The sequence below is a fragment of the Electrophorus electricus genome, chromosome 25, assembly GCF_013358815.1.
Source record: "Electrophorus electricus isolate fEleEle1 chromosome 25, fEleEle1.pri, whole genome shotgun sequence".
Taxonomy (NCBI): Eukaryota; Metazoa; Chordata; class Actinopteri; order Gymnotiformes; family Gymnotidae; genus Electrophorus; species Electrophorus electricus.
The window spans coordinates 4,831,000-4,852,491 of NC_049559.1; the positions used below are offsets into that span (position 1 = coordinate 4,831,000).

The window sequence follows — 21,492 nt, forward strand, 5'->3', positions numbered from 1 at the left end:
GAACATGCCCAAGGTGTTCACTGGGCAGTGCTTTTTCACATAAAATTACAAAACAGAAAACTGTTCTATAGTGAAATGGTGTAAAAATGAGAATCATTACATTCTCCTGACAGTGGAGCATTTTTTAAAAATCCAGCATTCACCACCTAGTGACAGAATGTTATCACTATACGTTGTCAGGCAGGATTGTCATATTTAGATATAGCCCTGAGCTTTCCCCTATTTATCTTTATTCTAAACTGTTGCTTTGATATGCTTTGCTGCAGGGAACTGATTGAGATGCTTGCTTTGTCAAGGACCCAGAAACTTCCCCAGCCAGGCGAGGACACGCAGGTGCATTGTTCTGCATTTGACAGAAATCCTGTCATAACTGAAACAGAGAAAGATATGTTAGGCATTTAACAACTGATTCTTAAATTCCTGGTGCTGTGTGTAGGCTACTGCCTCTAAAAATTAGTATTCATGTATACATTGTTTCACCATGGGGGAGTTTTATACAGCAAAACAATACAGTGAAACACTGCTTTTATGGTTTAATCCTATTGGAATATATGCATGTATATATTTATTACTCCCAAACATGAGTGCCAAGGTTCGTAGCCAAGAATGCAGTATTAAGAACATTAACTTAATAGGAGGTGGAACTGGGCATGGCTTTACTGCTACCTAGTGTAACTGATGTGGGCTAAGATCAGAAACAGTAACATCTCTGACAAACATAACATTGGTGTCTGTTGTTGGCCAGAGGAGGACACCCCCCCCCCCCCTTTGAGTCTTGGTTCCTCTCAAGGTTTCTTCCTCCTGCTCTTAGGGAGTTTGTCCTTGCCACTGTGGCCCTTGGCTTGCTCACTGGATGCTTGGACATGGACATTTGCTGCTTTGTGACAACAGCTGTAAAAAGCGCTATATAAATAAATGTGACTTGACTTGAATCTTGGTATGTCTTGCACTAAAATACGCAGTGTAGTACACCGTCATCATCAGCATCCAGTGTTGTATGTTTTGAGCTGGTTTGGCACAAATCCGATATGGCAGGCTGTTTTTAAGTAATATAACGTGTTTTCAAATGAGCTATTGAATTTTTAACCTTTTAAAACCATTGCTTTCTCCTAAGTATCTGGCCGTAAATGTGGCCATTTTTCTTTGCCAGTGGTTAAACGGATATCCATTTATTAGCTCATGCTGATATTCTGATATCAACGTTGTTCAGCATGTATGTCCCTAGTGAAGATAGTGCAGTGTACAGGCTGATATGAGTATTTTGTGCACAGGTGCTGGAACTTCTGGTGCAGAGGGATAAGGAGTTCCAAGCTTTGATGCAGACTGCTGTGGAGCAGGGCAGGGTCCATCAGGAGATGCAGGCGCTGGAGAAGGAAGCAGAGAGGAGGGATGGTGATATCCAGCTGCTGCAGAAACAGCTCAAAGAGGCTGAGCACATCCTGGTAAGTCACTCCAGCCAAATGCAGGCCTGATTAGCACTGGGTCAGTGGGCCGTACACTAAGTCAGACAGCACTGACAGATACAGATACAGACTGTTTAATCCCACTGGGCAGGATGCAACAAGGTCAGAATTGTCTGTCTGTAAAGGTTGACAAAAATCATAACTGTCATCATTGATAAGTTCTGAACAGATGGCATATGTAGGCATCCCTTCAACTCACTAAATCAGTATATCATTTGAAATCATTTATCCACCCACATTCTAGCTCAGGTAAGCTTATTCAGTATCAGTGAGTTTATTCTAATGTCTGGGTTTCTTTAAGTTGCCTGTCTGGAACATGCTAAAGCAAAGTATAGCTATAGTAATGCATGCAGAAAGACATGTTGGTGTATCTTGAGAGCTCTGTAGTGAGTGAGCTCTCCCTAAAGCAGGTCTGAGGATGTGTCCCAGCTGTGTGAAGCACATAGCCTTCACCCTGAAGCCAACCCTGCTCTCTCTCCTCCAGGCTACAGCTGTGTACCAGGCCAAAGAGAAACTCAAATCTATTGACAAGGCCAGAAAAGGTAATATAGTGTTTTACTTTTTGAGCATCCAGAGCCAGACTATACGCAACTCCTCTCAATTACCATATACCAAATACCATGTCTAATAAAAAAAAGATTAAATGTACAAATCTTAGATTAAAAATGTTTTTTGCTTAGCATTTACAGTGTACTTATGAATATATGTTTTATATGAATACATTTACTCAGTAAATTATTTCTAAATATTGGCATTGAAGCAGACTTTTAAAAGTTATTTATTTTGCTCCTGTAACAGAGTTCATCTTATTTTTTTTGGTGTATATGGGTCATTTCTCATCCAGGCAGCATCTCTTCAGAGGAAATCATTAAGTATGCACACAGGATAAGTGCCAGCAATGCTGTCTGCGCTCCTCTCAACTGGGTGCCAGGTATTCATACTGTCTCATGTTATCTTTCTCTCTGTCTGGCTTCCTTTTTCCTATTCTAGTTCTCTGTTGGAGGATCACCATCATTTTTTTTGTTGTTGTTTAAATAAATCTATAATCTATCACCTTTTAATAATAAAAATCCCCTTTCATTTGTTGATGAGGTTGATTTGTGTGCCATGTGTGTTTGTCATGTCCTTAATAGGCCTGAAGATACACCCTCCACTCTAAGATTCATACTCCCCTCTTCTCATACAGTACTACCAAAAATCTGTTTTAGTAGTACCATTTCTTTCCTACAAGACAAATGTGGCATTATGTCTTTTTTTAGGCTTGTGTGTGTGTGTCTGTCTCTTAGGTGATCCTCGAAGGCCTTATCCCACTGATTTGGAGATGCGCAGTGGGATTCTGGGTCACATGAGCAACCTGCCCACCAATGGCGTGAATGGCCACCTGCCGGGCGATGCACTGGCTGCAGGAAGGCTACCAGGTAGCCATGCGTATGTGTGTGCATGCATGCTTTTGCGGCAAGCTTGGCTGACAGTTTTGTCTGTTTTGGTTTGTAAACAATGTGATGTCTTGGATGAGCCTGGCTAATGGTTACAGTGCTGTGTTAGTGTGGTGGTATGTAATGTATGAGACTGACTGCTAGAGTGGAGGCATGTTGGCTTGGTTTCTCCTCACCCTGATATAATGGCTTTCTCTCTTTCCCCCACCTCAGATGTGCTCACTCCTCAGTATCCCTGGCAGTCTGCTGATGTTTCCATGGGGATGCTGCCCCCTCACCATGGAAACGATTTTGGCCTGGAGCCTCCTGGTCACAATAAGGAGAACGAGGACGACGTGGAGGCCATGAGCACTGATTCGTCCAGCAGTAGCAGTGACTCTGACTGAGGACAGGGGAAATGGGGGTGCACGTTTCTGACAGACATGAATACAGATATCTCCACTGACTGTTTGTGTGCAATTAATTAGTGGGGCAGAGATAGCCAGGACATTGCAATTACACTCTCCTGCAGTGACTTAGTGTGCCTGTGGTCTTGCCACTGCACTGCAAATTCCTGGTTTCTTAACTGGATGATGAAGCATAAACCTTCCCCAACCACAAAGCCATGAGATAAACAAAATGTTAAAGCCTCAACCAAAGCTCTCATTATGCCAGACTAAAACATTGGCTCAAGCCAGTCCATAGTTCTGTCTAGTAGGAAGTACTGTAAAATGCAATTACCCCCCCTGGCCACATAAGCTATGTCTGTTTAGCTGTGGTGTAAATAGTGTAAATACACTTGAGTTGGCAGACCTTGTAAATAAAGTATCTTTGGTATAATAGATTGGCTCATGTGTTTATTTGGAGTAGAAGTTTAGAGAATAAATGCTGTCACTGGAGATCAGTCAGCAGCTGGTGTGTGTGTGTGTGTGTGTGTGTGTGTTCGAGAGACATGGACAGATGGAAAGCAGTTTTGTTTTTTTTTTCATTTGATGCTTCATTTAATGAAAACTGACAGTATGTGTGCAATTAATTCTTCATGTTTGAACTGGTTTTCAGAAGATAACCCAGCTAATGACATCAGGGAAATGATGCATTGCAAATACAAATAATTTTAGATATACATATTTTGGTGAATTAATGGACCAATATGATGGGATTTTTTCCCTTGCACTTTGCATATGGACTGTGCAACCAGTCAGTGTTTTCCTCTGTTGTATTTCACAGTGAAACTGAAATTCCCAAGTTAAGTTAAACCCATTAGACGTTTCCCTTTTTGGTCACCAGATGGTGGTGTGGCATTAGGCAAAAAGTACTTTGCTAATTAATTGATTGCATGCATTGGCTTTTTCATATTGTTGATGGATACATAGCTTTGGCTTGTCTATACCATGATTCTCTCAGTGCTGGGGAACCATGCCACTGCACAGCTTAGAGTTTGCTTTCATCTGCTGAATTTCCTCATTAGAAACCTAATTAATTGTTGAATAAAAGCCTGGAAGACATTATACTGCATCGTAAGCCTCCAGGAAATATCCATTGATATGGTATGATACAAAATTTGTAAGGATTCTAAGTATCTATATATAAAATCATTCTGTTTCTCATTTTCTCTTTGTACTGGTAAACAAACTTAAGTGCCAAAATGTTCACACAACATAGACAAGACTGTCCCCTTATTCAGACCGAATATGCAAACACACACACTTTTTTTTTCTCAGTGACCTTGTGTCTTGCTTGTGTTAAATGTTCATTTTCTCGTTTAAGCGCTAATCTTTCTGTTTAGAAGGAGGTGGATGGAGAGATGACGAGGGAAAATTGCCCAGAGACTTTGGGTGATGGCATGCTGTCACAATCTTCAAGTATACACACACACACACACACACACACACACACACACACACACACACACACACGCACACTGCTAAAAACCATTTAACTGCTCATCCTAAATGTTGAAGATTGTCTGCTTGTGTGGACTGCAGGACAGTCTGTTTGCGTATATCGGTTTGCAGTGTGGACGGGGGACTGCAATCCTTGCCTGGCCGGGTCCTGATAGCTAACCTGATAGAGTCCTGTTCTGCACAGTTTCATTTTTTATCCCTATCCTAGCACATCCTGTTCAGCTTATGAGCTGTTGGTCTATAAGATAAATCATTTGAACTCAAAGCTTAAACCTCACCTTGCCGTGGTTCCCCAGGGCTGTGTCCAACAAAGCTTATTCAATTTAGTCAGGGTACCAGCTTCATAAAACCTAACCAATGCAATGGTAGTTTACACATCTCATGACTGTGGTTGACAATTATTTTTTGTTTAGAACAGCCAAGTACAAAAATTATGAAAAGGTTTCAGTTAACTTGGCTTTTCAGTAGAAAAGCAAGAAATAATGTAGAAATATGAAGAATAAAAATCAATTGTCCTGCTGAAAACATTGCACTGAAAAATCTATATAAACACACTATATAAGACTACTCTTTTAAAGGCTAAATGAAGTCAAAGTCAAAGTCAGCTTTATTGTCATTCAGACTACACAACAAGTAGTGCACAGCTGAACAAGATTGTGTTTCTCTAAACTCCGATGTGCAAATATACACTATACATAAAGGTAAGTGCAAGAGACAAGACACATTATAAATACACAAGAAATATCTTTTATATATATATATATATATATATATATATATATATATATATATATATATAGTACAAGAATATACATATATTGCACACAATAATAAAATACTGGACATTGTATATAGAAACTATTGACATTGTTCCAGTGAATATTGCACAGTGTATTGTAACTTAGCACTGGAAAATGTTGATAAGGTGCTCACAGAGAGAACATTAAAATTATTGCACAAAGTAGCTACATATGAAGATGGGGGTGTGGGTTATAAATAGTGATCGTAATAGTTCTATGTTTCTAGGTATAAAGTAAAATAAAATAAATGTGGTGTGTATTGTTAAAGGGAGTTGTGGAAAGAAGCTCTTGTTAAATCTGGCAGTCTTGCACCGCATGCAGCGGTAACAGAATGCATCCTAAAAAGCATTAATAAGCAGTTATAATGCATAAATGAAAAGGGCAAGTATGAACAGTTGACATACATAACATGAATTTCATAAATGACAAAGCAGTCTGAGTGGGTTTCCCCCAACCTACAAGATATCACCCACATTCCTTCTCTCCCTGTTATACTCTCTGTCCTCTCCACGTAATCCCCTTTGCCCTCCACCGTATTTCGATTTAAACTCTTGAGTACTCTTGATGGCAGGGTTGGCAGCTGTGCTCCGACGGACTGGGAGGTCTCCAGCTCTCAGAAAATCTCATGGGTGCTACCCAGAGATGTCTTTGACCCTTGTCTCCCAAATCATTTTTGACTGCAACCACACCCCAGCCATCCTGTGCCAAGGCCCAGGGGAAACCCTGTTGCTCTGGTCCTGTGGCTTCAGGCGCTGCCCTTGGAGGAGAGGGTTTCTGCCACATCTACACTGTGATTTGCAGGAATGGCCACCAGAGGTCCTTATCTCTGGAGTACTGGACTGTCAGCTTCGCAGTTCTGCTATCGCCTGCAACCACACCTCATCACACCCTTATTCCCTTCTTGGTGTCAAGTTAGCATGGTAGTTACTGACTTTGGAGACAACGTGTTTCCTCTGACAATATATCTTTAAACTGGCTTTTTCCTTTTTGAATATTTGGTCTTTGATAAGACTTTATTTGCCTCTTATAAGACTATTGGGCAAAGCAAATGGACTTCAGCTTGATATACAGGCTTCTGCATTGTGCTTGTGTATCTCACCTCTGAATAAACCCTGCACATGGACCCAGCTAAAGAAGATTGCCTTTGCTGAATGGCATTTGATGTGTGGGGCTTTAGTTGTGTCCAACTCCAAACACACCCGATTCAATTCAACACAGTAGGTGTGCTTGAGCAGGCAATCCAGCACACTGTGCTGGACTCTGACCCTCCATTACTGCAGTTTTGCTCTAGAAGTCAGAAAACATGTCAATAGTTATTGACTTCATTACTTTCAGTCATGAAGCAAAAAGTCTCTGTTATAGGTGTCAAAACCAGAAAAAGAACAATTAAGCATGTAGAGAGCATATTTGGCCTCAAGACCACATATTAATTGTATCGGTCTTGTATTGCATGTAGGGGAATTTTTGCTCAGTATTGACTTGACCACAGAACGTCTGACCTACTAACATTATTTAAGCAATCATGAAACATGTTACTGTCATACTGTCATCATAGCAGTAATTACAATTTAGCATTCTGAGGATATTTTTAAAAGACGTTTCTGCATTGTGGGTTGTGGTAACTATAGTTAATGTCACTGTAAAAGCCCTCTGACTAATGGCTTCTGCCTAATGGCTTCTGCCTAAAAAGTCAGGTAAACTGGTTGTGTAACACTTCAAGTTACTTGAGGAGCAGAACGTTTGAGGTGGAGGTGGTCCTTCAGCAGTACAAGCTAAATGTTTCTGAAGGTCTAAATCAGTGTACATATACTATGTGTGTTAAAGGTCAGGCCTTGGTCATGGTCATTAATGAGTTCAAATGATGATCATCTTGTGGCACCTTTTAATGCCGACATTAAAAGTAATGACTGTATCCAAGGTGATATGAGTCATTCTGCATTATTAACTCACTAACGCAATCCCAGTGTCACAGGGGTATACATGAAGTGATAAGTCATTATGAAGCTTTAAACGCTCCCACAGCAAGAAAAGCAAACAGCCTCTCCTTATCCGGCTGCTCTGCTGGGTCTTTGTGCTATTATCAAACTGGATTATTAAATCTGTTTTCTACACTCTCTGTCCAAACTAGTTGATCTTAGGAGAGCCTGTTTTCCCCTTTTTCTTCTTAGTTTTAGACAGACAAAAGATAAGAGGTGTTTATCTACACAAAGACATAGGGAGAGACATCTGATGACTTGCCTATTCCAGTGTGTGTGTGTGTGTGTGTGTGTGTGTGTGTGTGTGTGTGTGTGTGTGTGTGTGTGTCTGACATATAGGGTTGACTCTGACCAGGCTATATAAAGGGCATCCTGTTAAATCTTTTTTGATGGAAAGAGGAAAAAAATAAAAGCCTGAGAGATGAACAATGGAAGCAGATGATGTCCTTGGTTCATTATATCTTAGCTTGTGTCACTTCTTAGCTTTAGCCTAGAAAATTTGACCACTCAAAATATAAAACATTTTGCAAAATAAAAAAAATCCCCACTCGCCCTCCAGGCGGTCTTTTTCCTTCAAGATAGGATCCTCTACCAGAGGCCTGGGAACCTGAGAGTCCTGAGTAGTATCTTAGCTCCTCCCAGGATTGCACTCTTCTAGACTGAGATCTCTGATGTTGTTTCTGGTATCTGTTGGAGCCATTCTCCCACTTTAGGGGTTACAGCTCCTAGTGCTCCGATTACCCTGAGAACCACAGTTGCCTAAATCCCCCCCCCCCGCCCCCCCTCTGTTCTATGTCTTCCTTCAGCCCTAGCTATTTCTCAAGCTTCTCGTGTTTCTTTTTCCTGATGTTGCTATCACTTGGGATTGCAACATCTACTACGGCCCTCTTCCACTACTATGTCTGGTTGGTTAGCCATTACCATCTTGTCTGTCTGTATCTGGAAATCCCACAGGATCTTAGCACAGTAATTTTCCACCACCTTTGGGGGTGTATCCCACTTTGTCCTTGGAACTTCCACCCTGTATTCAACACAGATATTTCTGTACACTATGCCAGCCATTTGGTAATAGCGTTCCATGTATGCCTTGCTAGCATCTTGCTTCCCACTGTTATGTGCTGGATTGTCTCAGGGTAAGATCCAAGCCTCTACTGATCTCATGTTTAGCGCTTGTTTCTGTGCTGCCATGATTAGTGTCTCTCTGTTGTCTTTCAATCCAGCCTTTTCCAGCTATTGGTAGCATTTCTCTATAAGAGCCCTTCCACTATCTGCTGGAGGTACATACCATGCAGGGGTTTATTCTCCCATGATGATCCTTGTTCCTCCTCATTTCCATCCTCCTCAGGTTTCTGCTGTCTGACTAAGTGCTTTGTAGTTTGAGGCCATTATTTTCATGTATCCCTGGATCTTGGTTGTTCCATCCTTGGCCCCCTTCCTTCCACTTAGTGTACAGTCTAAGAATGCTGGATTTAGGATGAAACCCTCTAGGCATTTTTAGGAGTGTCCTTGTCTCTTTGTGATTCCCATTTGCCTGTGGGATTCCAAGGTACTTATTATATAACTTCAACCTCTGTTATATTACCCACTGATAGTGTGATCCCCTCTAATCTAGCCACATTCCATCACCATTCCCATACGACCACGCTAATCCAGTCTGAATGACATTTAGAACCTCGAGGGTGGTGAATAGCTCAGCAGACCTGTCTGGTAGTTGAGTTAAAGGTAGACCAGTCTCATGAGATTGTTAAAAGCAGTGTCTAAGCCCTAACAGATTTAATCGGACCCTTCAGGGTTTGGCACAGTGCCTACTCTTTCATTGTGTGAAGAGCAGTGGACACTTCATGTGACCAGATTGTTAAATTGAGTGTGGGATTATATTAAATAATTTAGTGGATTTAAAGGCTATTGATTCATCAGATGTGGTAATTAAACCAGTATGATTACAAAGAATTTCATTGTGATGGATAACAAACAAATTGATGGTTCCCCTCACAATTTTTTGCTAGGCTTTATTTCCATCTGCACACATATGACAACACTAATTAGTAGATTAGTCAAGTCAAATTTATTTATATAGCACTTTTTTATAACACAAGTTGTCCCAAAGCAGCTTTACGAATGTGTGGGTCCAGATCCCTGATGAGCGATCTGAAGGCGACAGTTGCAAGGAAAATCTCCCTGGGTGGGATTAAGGAAGAAATCTTGGCTCAGGACAGAACCCAAGACTCAAGAGGGAACCCAGCCTTCATTGGGTGGCCCGGCTAGTAACCAGTCCATGTTATTGTTAGCACAAGTAGCCACTTCAGTGTAGAGCCTTAGTCACTCCAGTTGGTCTAATTAGTTTTTGAATTATTTTGTATCTCGTGGTGTTTGTGTACTTAGGAACAGGGCTTAAATATTGATAATGACCACTGTGTTGGTTCTGATTTTTTATTTCTTTTTTTGTTGTTTGTATTTTTTTTTTGGAAGGGTCTTCTTCAGTGATTTTTTTAATTATCATTCTTATGTTTTGTCATTTTTTCTTTACTATTTGGTTTTGTTTCCTAGTAAATCGGAAGTGGTAATAATTAATATTGTGTATGTTCCCATCACTATACATTTAACACTGGTTTTGTGAGCCTGTACTTCAGTTCAGCTGTTTCTCTTTAGTTTGTGTTTACTCTCTATGTTGGTTCGTTAACATGCCCTCGTTTTTTCCATGGACCTAGAGTTACAGGACCTGCTTTATGAAACAGATTGGAAGCCATGTACCATCCGTGGTGTCAGCATGGTTTCTTTGTTCTCACATCTGCTGCCGTCTTGTTCCATGTCTGGCTACCTCCAGCTTGTGGAGCAGGATGTGACACACAGTTTTTCTTTAATATGTGCTATTATAAAATAAAAGTGCACATATAGTCTCGTGTTAAACCTATACATACTGTTTTTGCAGACTTTATTCTATTTATTTATATATTTATTTACCAGGGACAGTGCACATGAATCAACATCTCAGTTTTCACATCAATGTAAATATGCCAGAGGTAGCTATTAAGATCATTTTCATTTGTAGTCCCTGGGCAGGTTATTATAAATTAGTGCCCAATGTTCTGCACCTCAGCACCTCAACAAACACTACAGTACAACACAATACAATACATTATGAGAACAGTGTGTTTACACATGACTGCAAGTTCGGTTCACTTTAAGCTATGTTTTAAATTTATGATTAAAAGTTTGATCATTAGTACTCTCTCTTAACAGATAGACTATTTCAGTAATCGGTGGCTCTAACTGAGAAGACATTTTACATTAAAATTTTCCAAATGATGTCCAAACCTGCCATACTAATCAACACAGTCCCCTCTGGTAGTTGCTCCTGTTGCACTTATATATATATATATATATATATATATATATATATATATATATATATATATATATATTCTTTCTGTATGTTTTAGGTCTCTTAAAAATTGTAATGATGAGTCATTAAGCGACAAAAATACACATGCACACCCTTGCAAAAGTAGGGGAGCATGGCTTATAAGGAAAGCGAGTCAAATCCAATTTGAGTCAAATCCAATGTATGCTATCTTGTATCCTTCAATTCCAGATATTAATGTTCAATTTTATCTCCTTTGACATTCTGACCTAATACATTCAAATATTTTGTTCACTGTGGAGCCATACTACTTCATATTACATATACAAGCTCTGTCCACCTCAAACCACAGCAATGTTTATCCGTTTTATTCTCCCTTCCTTTACTTTCATGTTTTTTTGGGGGGTGCGGTGGGGTTTGGGGACATCTGTGCACTACTGTGATCTTCTACAATTAAACAGAGGCTAAGTGTAATAGGCTCCTCCTCCAGGAGACAGGTCATGTAGCTCTGGTGAGATGTGCAAGAGGACAGGCAGTACTAGCAATGCAAGTTCTGCCACAGAGGATGTTCCTTATATATCTACTACATTTCTCATGCTTTCACACTTGTGCTTCTTGTCTGTCTGATAGTAAATGCTCAGCTCATTCCTGCTGCCTAAAAATTGATAAAAATTTCATGACTTTCTGGCTTTTGGGCAGCAGGAAAACAAGTGGAAATGGAATCCGATAACCTCATACTGTACCTAAAGGGCACTGTGAAAAGAGTCGTCTTCAATTTAGAGTTCAGATTAGCCCCTTGCCTTTCCCGCCCCACCATGCTATTTCACACGATTACTATGAATGTCGAAAGAGACTATACACACCCACATACACACACTTTAACCTTTTTGTCTCTTTCTTTTTACTGCTCTTTCTGCTGAATACTCTTTCTCTTATACACACACACACAAGTATGTGTAAATCCACCAGTGACCCATTTTTGCCATTATGATCAATTAAAATCTTATTTAAGCCAGCCAAACCTCCGGTCTTCACTCTGCACCCTGGAGCAGTTTTAAACTAAGATAAAGCTCTTTCTCTCCTTTTCTATTCCACCTGTCCCTCCTTTCTTCTTTTGACCTTTTCTGCCATATCTCCCTGTAGAATTCACAGTCCCTCACTCCAGCCACTACATTTTAGTCTCCTTAGACTGGCCACTCAATTCTATTCTGATATTGCTGTGTTTACTTTAATGTTCCAAATATTTTGGTTTTAAAGATAAAACTCACTGATCTGTTTAGTTTGTGTATATACATTATTTACATCCCCTGTAACAGATCGGTGGGGGAGTGGAGCAATATTCCTGCTTTGTTTTCTGAGTTTCAGGCAGTTAATTAGTCCCTGTGTGCTCCTGCTAGAGAGATAAATCAGCATATTAAACTGGAGAGTGGGGCTCAGTAATAAAATCACATTTTGAGTAAGTACATGTTTTTTGTGCGATGTTGACAAAGCCAAACTTACACACACATGAACACACACATATGCATACATATATATTTATTTTACTGTCCTATAGACATTTTCCATTGTGTATTACTACAGAATGATACATTGCTTTTCTTACGATTAATCTTAATGCTAACTGTGACCTTTGCAACCAGATAAAGGAAATCTTTTAACGTTCGATCAGGATGCTTCAAGCATTTTTCCTCATAGGGCACCAGCAAAATACCCTGACAAACATCAAAATTTTAATGTTTTGCCACCATTTTGGGGAAGGTTAGTTGACATAGAGGACATCAGAACACACAGCACTTCTGCATTTATATAATATGGTTTGAGGAGATTGTGAAGAATTTGAGGTACATGTGAAAAACTTTTCTGGAAGAGATTGTGGACCTTGTTTTCAGGGGGTACAAAAACTGGTACATCCAACATTAACATCAGAACATGTGTTTTAGGGTATTGTGCCCTATACATTTCCCAGAGGTTAACAGAGAGGTGTTAACCCTAAAATACTCCAAACTTATGCATCATAGTGTTTTCAGAGTTGTGTGAACTTGAGAACAGATGTGCTATTTTCCTCACCGATCATGCTTAGTGGAACTGGTACAGGTGTGAGATAACTAATTTGACTGTCTGAGAAAGATCTTTTGAACACAACATACATGAATGTGCCTGGCTTTGTTTGACTTCTTTGAATACTAATGTATTTATTTATTAGGATGTATATAAAATGAGAATTTTAGTTTCGCTAGAAGAAGAGAGATTTCCTTTTTCTCATGTGTGTATGAATAGGAGTGTGTGTGGGTGGGGGTGGAGTGGGGGTGCGTGCAACTTTGTTATGTCTGGCCAGATTCTTCACATGGAGGAAATATTCTACTGATTGTGGGAATATTATAAAGCTCTGTTAAACAGCAGTAACAACAACAACAACAACAACAACAACAACTATAATTCTAAAAAGATTTAGTTCTAAATGTTGTAAAAGTGTGTATGTATGCGGTATAAGTATGCATTCTAATGCTACACATTTTTAACAGTATGTTTATTAAAATAAATACTTCTTAAAAAGATGAATATAATATAATTTTGTTCAGATGATGTATTCTCCAGTCTAGCTTATACCCAACCACATAACTCTGGGGTCTAGGTAATCATTCATGTTTTAAATAGCACAGTCGTTGTGTTTAAATAGTACTCCCATTAAACCTTAAATATCCCAAAGCCAAAGATGAAGGAGACAGTAGCTTGTTTCCACAGATACTACTCTAGTGACATCATTAAACAGGTTTATGTCAGTTTATCTCCATCTTCCTCACAGGCAGAAAATAGCAGGTGAGTCTGAAGTATAGGAGAAGTCACTTCTATCATATCGACAGTCAATTTTGGCATATTGACTGGTGCTTTACAGGGTTGTGTCTTCTCTCCACTGTTCTTCTCCCTTTACACCAATGACTGCACCTCCAAGGACCCAGCTACTAAACTCATGAAGTTTGTAGATTACATTTCGTTCATCCAGTTCATTAAAGACGGTGATGAGTCTGCATATCGGTGAGAGATGGAACAGATGGTGCTCTGGTGCCATCAGAACAACTTGTAGCTAAAGAGTATGGAGAGGGCAGTGGACCTTAGGAGACCTGCCTCAGCACTGCTCCACCTCACAATATACAAAAGCCTGCGGCAATTCTGGAAAACCTCAAGTTTCTGGGAGCTACCATTTCCCAATTCCTGAAGTTGGAGACTGACTAACATCAACTCCATGCTAACAAAGGCCCAGTAAAGGGTGCACTTACTGTGACAACTGAAGAAGTATACTCTACTACAGGAACTGTTGACCCAGTTCTACATTGCGGTCATCGAGTCTATCCTGTATACCTCCATCACGGTCTGGTTCAGATCAGCCACTAAACAGTATGGGGATGAACTGCAGCTAACAGTACGAAGGACAGTAGGAAAAATCACAGCTGCCCAACTTCCCAACTTCCAGAGCCAAGAAATAGGCAGGAGAAATCATTACAAATTCCTCATACTTTAGACACAACCTCTTTCAAGTCTTCCCCCTTTCCAGGTGCTAACGAAGCATGTAGACCAAAACTACCACACACAAGAGCAGTTTCTTTCATGCCCTCATAAAAAGCAGACCAGCATCACCTACTATGTTACAGCGCCTATATTTTCTCCAGATAGTTATTCCACCCTGCTTCACATCTACAAATATTGTATTGTACAAATACACATGCGTCACAATTTTATTCCCAAATGCCTGTGTTATTGTTGTTAGCACTACCATGCTCACTTTATGTATATTGTTAGTCTTGCATATAATCTGTATATTGATTATATATTGTGTTTTGTCTGTACATTGAGTTGTGTGTTTTTGTGTGTGTTGATTGATTCTGATTCTGAGACTGACTTGCAGTTCTGAGGATGAAGGCCGTATGAGGATGGCCTGGGTTAACAACGACCGCCACTAGTACTGTTGGCCAGCAGGCTACTGGTGGAAATTGTGCCACTGTCTGGCTAAGGAAGAGAAGGAAGAGCACACCAAAGAGTACACCAAAGATGTAGTGTAGGTGACAGGAGTGTCGGACAGAGTGAAGAGTGTGAAGCTCATAATTGATGGAATGCTGACAAATGTCATCAGAGTGTATGCCACACAAGTGGGTTGTGAAATAGAATATAAAGAAAATTTCTGGAGTTAGAGGAAGTGGTGGAAAGGGTGTCCCAAATAAGCGAGAATTGTTGACCTCAATGAGCATGTTGGTGAAGGAAACAGAGGTGATGAGGAGGTGTTGAGCAGACGTGGTGTTGAGGGTAGGAATATGGACGAGACGATGGTGGTCAATTTTGCAAAAAGGAGGGAAATGGCTATAGTGAATACATATTTTAAGAAAAAGGAGGAACACAGGGTGACATAAGAGTGGGGAAAGGTGCACACAGGTGGACTATATTCTTTCAGGAGATGCAGCCTGAAAGAGATTGGAGATTGTAAGTTGCTGGTAGGGGAGAGAAGCAAAATGAGAGTTAGCAGGAGTAAAATGGAGCACATGTGCATGAAAGAGAGGGATGGTGGCAGAAAGGTTAAGTTGCAAGGAGTTGAGGTGATGAAAGTGAATGAGTTTAAGTGATGAATGTGGATAAGCTTTACTTGGGGTCAAGTGTACAAAGTAATGGAGAATGTGACAGAGAGGTGAGTGCAGATAGAGAAGAGAGTGCAGACAGGATGGAGTGGATTGTGTAGAGTTTCAGGCGTGATTTGTGATAGATGGGTACCTGCCAGAGTGAAAGGGGAAGTCTCTAAGACAGTAAGCCTGCTACGATGTAGGGCTTGGAGGCAGTGGCTCGGAATATAAGACAGAAGAGGGATATGGAGTTGGCAGAGATGAAGATGCTGAGATTCTTACTGGGAGTGATGAGGATGGACAAGATTAGGAACTAGTTTATTAGAGGGCCAATACAGGTAGGCTGTATTGGAAACAAAGTTAGAGATGGTTTGGACATGTGCAGAGGAGGGGTGAGAGTTAGATCGGGAAAAGGGGATGGGATGCTGAGGATGGAGCCGCCAGGCAGGAGAGGAGAGGAAGACCAGAGAGGAGGTTTATGGATGCAGTGAGGGAGGACATGACGGTGATTAGGGTGACAGAGGAGGATGTTCAGGACAGCGCAACATGCAGATTAATGATCCACTTTGGCAACAGCCAAAAGGAGAAGATATTTTCATATGAACTGAGAAAAACATATCTTCTTCTTTTATGTAGAAATAAACTGGGAAAAATTGTTGAGCTTTAAATAATATATTATTGAATAATAAATATCAGCTATATTGAAACTTTAGAACCCTGGGAATTAATGTTTATTAGAAATATTGCTGCGCTGAGTTTGAGAGCCTGTTTATACCTTGCATTAACATACATTTTCCTGTATTCGAGTCCCAATTTTGGATTTCAGTTGATGGCATGAAAAGTAAATACACCCAAGATGTTTACCGAAACACTCAAGGAGGTAAAGACATATTCGGTAACGGTAAAGATGGATCTTGAAAATATTTAATACAAGTGTAAATGGAATGCGATTACCGTATCCATGTACAGTGACACAAACAGAAATGCTTCTTCTGGCTGACTCTAGAAATGATAGGAGCTGCTAAACAAAGCTTTCTCCTGTGCTAAAGCAGGCACTTTGTATGCTGTTGTGCATGGTTTCTGCCCATATCTGACACAATACACTGGAATTAGCCTGTGAAGAAGCATGTTTACAGTATGTTTCAGGAAGTAAAATGGAAATGGACACCATGTGTGTTGGTATGCTTTTTGTGTGGTAAAGTGAGATCTCATCTAGTTATATTGGGGATGCCTTTTAGTGTAACATGTTAACAGAATCCAGCCAAAGTAAATCCAGACACACCCCAGATATGAAACATGTTGAGGCAAGGAAACTGCCAAACTGATCTGAGATCTCTAATACATTACTAAAAATGCATTGAAAACACAACATTTGTATGGGTGTAAGATGCACTGTTTTTCATGAAGAGGTTCAAGGGTAGAGATATGCTCCTGAACAATACCAGTGACCACTGGTTTGTAGGAAAACCTGTACTACAATTTCCAGGATCCCAACACAGAAGAAAGTGCTAAAATCCACATTAGTTTAAACTGACATTTGCAAAGAATTTCTGTGCACAAAAGCTAACACAGTGAAACTGTACAACACTGTGTAGTAATGACATAGTAAAACTGTAAGATCACCAAAAGAGCATGTTTAACCCAGAATTTAGGAAGAGCATATAACAAGTACCCTGAGGCAGGAGATTACAAATGATCCACAACCTCTTAACAAACCCGCAAACAGAAGCCGAACCTCTCAAATTAGGTGCTGATAATCAGATCAGTACTCTGCATAATTAGAGAAGCTACAGTAGATACTCAGACACCAACATGCTCACCATGTAACCTTCAGACAGCCACATCCTAGACAGAGGTAACTTGATTAAAGATCAGCAAATAATATTAAAACTGTATTACTTTTTTTCACTTCAGTTAGGTACAATTAAGAGGCATTCCAATTCACTGCGGGCAATCAGGTGTGGAGGTCAGAAACCCAAATTAACACCTATGATGGTTTAATATAATGCTGTACAGGATTTTTTGTGTGTTTTGCTTATGGCTCTACAAAGTAAGGACATACAGAGTGGAACTTTAGTGCAACGCCTGTGATTATATGGGCACACAGAAGCACATGAGGGACAGCTGAAAACTATCAGTAACATGAGAAGAATGGTTGGCCTTCAACACAGTAGATCATCACTTTATGTCACAGATCTAGAATTCTGCTCTGGTGATGAAAACACAAATAAAATTGAATATAAGCTATTGTGGATCTACAGCTATTCTGTCCACATGACAGCTATGATATAAGCTATATAACCTCTGTGTTATAGTCATTCATGACAAGATGACCAAAATTAAAGTGAGCAATTTGGGATTATATATGACTATAACAGCCCACTGTTACATACTACATATGTTTAGTTATGCCATTTAATCCAGACAGCCAGCATTTCATACTTGTGAATGATTCTCTGCCATCTTAAGCACTGCCCTTGCAATTGATATATTGCATATTTCCTTGACAGAATGCACTTTTGGTTTATGTAAACATCTAGAACTATCTGGAACTGTGCCTTATCTGTTGCCCTGCGGCTCAATGGTAGTAGAGCATTCTATTCTTGTCTATTCTTTGGGAACAACAGTGAACTTAAAATAGTTTTAAATGTAAAATAATACTAAAACCTTATTTTTGTCCCCCACTGGAGCAGTAGACTACAATGTCCTTCAGTTCTTCAGGGGGTTCATCAGATCAGTTGTGAAGTGGGAAATTCCCTGGCATTAAAACTTCTGTGGGTGATTCCTATCTATAGTGTCATAAACAACGTGACGACCAAGTTACATTTATCCAAGTGTACAGGTGTGAATTGGTGTGAAGCTACCAGGATAAGGATGATATGATGGCACTGTAAGTAGATGATAAGTGGTGTTGTCACTCCTGTTTCTGTTTGAGGATTGCTCCAGTTTGACATATAAGGCATAGATGCCTTCTCTATCCAGGGAATTCTCCAGCATTCAAGCTTTGTGCTTGTTAACCTGATAACATTTTTGAAGATGTAACACAAAGAGCATATAATATGACTCCAAGGGCATTCAATTACTTCTTTCACTATGAGACTTTCTAAATTCTCTGTCATATTTATAGTGTCATTTAATGCATGGAGGCCTGGGGCCTTTTGCTAATGTATGTTTATATAGCTGCTGTTGTCAATCACAATAATCAAAATAATTAATTTTCTTGAGAAACATCTTTAACTTTTATTGTTTGCTCTAAATATGATTATGTACTTTTTAAAAAATCCCATACTGAATGTGCACTTTTATATTGTTCTGTACACAATAGGATGGTTTCTAAACAATAAAGAAACTGCTGGTTGTGCGTGCACTGAATGTGTGGGTGTTTTTAAGTGGTCACTTGTAGACCCAAATGTCTTTGTTCTCTTCAAATGTAAACTTTAATATTTCACAATTTAATTCACAATCTATTTCACAATTATAAAAGCAAAACATTTTTGAAGGAACACAACATTTGCAAAAGAATGTAAAGGTTTTTAGAGGGGAACCAAACTGATACTTTTTCCCACTTCATTCCTTTAAAGGCTCTGTAGTTTTAAGCAAAAGTCACCTGACATATTTTCATCTGTTTGCTCTTGTTTGCTTAGTTAGGAATTTGATTCCTCTCACTCATTTTGTCACTGAGTTACCATTTAACTAATGAGAGATAAAAATATGCTGAATGTTTAGGTGATTAGTCTAAAATCAAAGTTCTTGCAGTTTGGCTGTGGGGACAAATCTTAAAGTGTTTCAGTCTTTTTCATTAATTTCAATGGCCTATAAAATTAGACTTCAACCAGGCCTCTTTCATATAATGTGAAAACTTCCATCAAATTTAGACTCATGTAGGCTAACTGTTCTTGCACTGTAGCTTCTGTGATTTCTTAAAAGGAATTGTATATATTTGGGAGAGTTATAGTAACTCATCTGCTATTTTACACTGAACCTGTGGAGCTGTCAATCAACCACCATAGACACCCACCCCAAAAGGTTTATTAAATAGCTCAGTTTTTCAAACATTATTAAATAGCTTAGCCTTTGAAGATGACAACCAGTAACAAGAAAAAAAAAACATGCTGAAGTGTCCTGGATGGGTTTACAAAGTGGTTGCTAAGTTGCTTAATTAAATGAATCATAGGTATATTATAATTTGTAAAACAATTCAATAAGATTATCTCATTTTTACATCAAGAATCAATTTCTTCCTAACTGGAAAATGAGCTCTTTGAAGCATTTTAGCACTTGGAGCGTAAATAGCCTTTTGTTTTGTCACACAGCCAAAACTACAAGATTTAGTCTCTAGCTATGTTAAGAGGTGCTGAGAGTACTGAGAATTGTTTTAATTGAGCATGTTCTCACTGAGGATCCTGAAAATTGTCTTCTCATTTTGAGACAATGCTGACAGTGTAGAAAGGCAGTTCATGTTTAAAGTGGTATGCCATAATGATTCAGTCCAATTCAGCAGATTTTTGCTGGTGTAACGGTGCCCCTCCCTTTATCTACATCGCTCCCTCATGTGTCCTTTGTGTTCTGCTTCATTCAATAGCCATGTGCCCTGCGAACGTGTGAAAGTGCTGCTTCCAGATTCCACCACTCTTCTTAGGCTATACGTTTCCATGTCACGCAGTACATATTCAATAGTCAGCAAATGGGGTTACATGGGGTTATTCTAGATTGTATACAATTTTGCAGCCTGTATCTAGGTGTTCTCCCTTGCACCCATATACTCATAATGCAATATTATTTACAATAAAAGCATAGTAACGTGCAGTGTGAAAAGACCATTTTTCTAAACTCTAACTCTCAGCAATCTTACATTTACCAATAATTCCTGAAATATTGGAAGCTGTGTTGTGAGTATGTTTTTGTCAGACTATATGCACTGTTTGTCATATCGGTGTTGTGCAACTAGTAATGGATTTGTTCTGAGAAGGCAAACTTTTAAGTTCCTCATAATTACTGAATGATTCAGGGGCTATAGTTGACAATTAACAGAGGGTGGAAATTTAGGGCTACTTGTAACACCAGAAAATAAACTAAAGGCTACTTTCATACTGCTTACATCAGTTTCATACTCTTCATATTGACCATTTTCATTAAAGGTGCCTTAAATCTTAGTAGTCAATATAAAGTTACTTCTTTTTTGGGTTACATCTTCAGCTTGCACCTCGTCTACATTGCTCCCGCACGTGTCCTTTGGTTACTGCCTTCAAAGTGGAAAAAAGATCATAAGCACTCAGGTTGATTTGTTGATTACTATATTTATAAACTGTTATTCTAAATATGTTGTTTTTATAAACGCTTAGTTGCTTACTATCTACAAACAATATTTCTGCACCTACATCAATTGTTTGAAGTATTTAAGTAATCTTCAGAGGTTGTCACTGTCTATCCAGCCTTAAACAATGGCTTATTCCAACACAATATAACAGCCTTTGGGTCCTGCCATACTATTAAAAGTAAGCATGCCTGACTGTAGTCTGTGTGTGTGTGTTTCTGTGTTTCTGTGTGTCTTTCATCCAGACCTACAGAATGTGTATATGTATGTGTGTGTGTGTGTGCATGTGTGCATGTACTGTGGGCTGAGCCTGAGTTTGTTTAGGTTGGCAGTATCAGGGCTGCAATGTGCTCCCATGCCTGTGTGTTAGGGATGCCGGTAGATAACCCTCTCATCTTGCTAACATCTTACAAAACAGTGTGAAAGCATAAATCAGAAGACCTTTAATGATAAACAACATTAATAATAATTACATATTGCACCCTTCATACAAAATAAACTGAACTTCAAAGTATCTTCAGATAAAATATGTAACTAAAACAAACATAAATTAAACATAAATAGAATTAAAAAGGCCTTTGGATTAGATAAGGAACTGGAAAAAGAGATGATGAATAAGATGAACAAGATCAGTAATAAAGTGTTTAAGAACTGG

At 39.3% G+C, this 21,492-nt stretch overlaps 1 protein-coding gene across 3 annotated transcripts in view; it reads left to right on the forward strand.

The window, feature by feature from the left end:
- Positions 1–3,720, forward strand: part of LOC113592174 (mediator of RNA polymerase II transcription subunit 4) — a 14,712-nt gene extending 10,992 nt beyond the window's left edge. For all 3 annotated transcript variants that reach the window (XM_035522857.1, XM_035522858.1, XM_035522859.1), the window contains 6 exons: positions 267–333; positions 1,272–1,442; positions 1,948–2,005; positions 2,308–2,394; positions 2,750–2,881; positions 3,113–3,720. In XM_035522857.1, the coding sequence (XP_035378750.1) occupies positions 267–333; positions 1,272–1,442; positions 1,948–2,005; positions 2,308–2,394; positions 2,750–2,881; positions 3,113–3,285 (688 nt within the window). In that variant the 3' untranslated portion in view covers positions 3,286–3,720. The remainder of the gene's footprint in view (positions 1–266; positions 334–1,271; positions 1,443–1,947; positions 2,006–2,307; positions 2,395–2,749; positions 2,882–3,112) is intronic.
- The last annotated feature ends 17,772 nt before the right edge of the window (positions 3,721–21,492 follow it).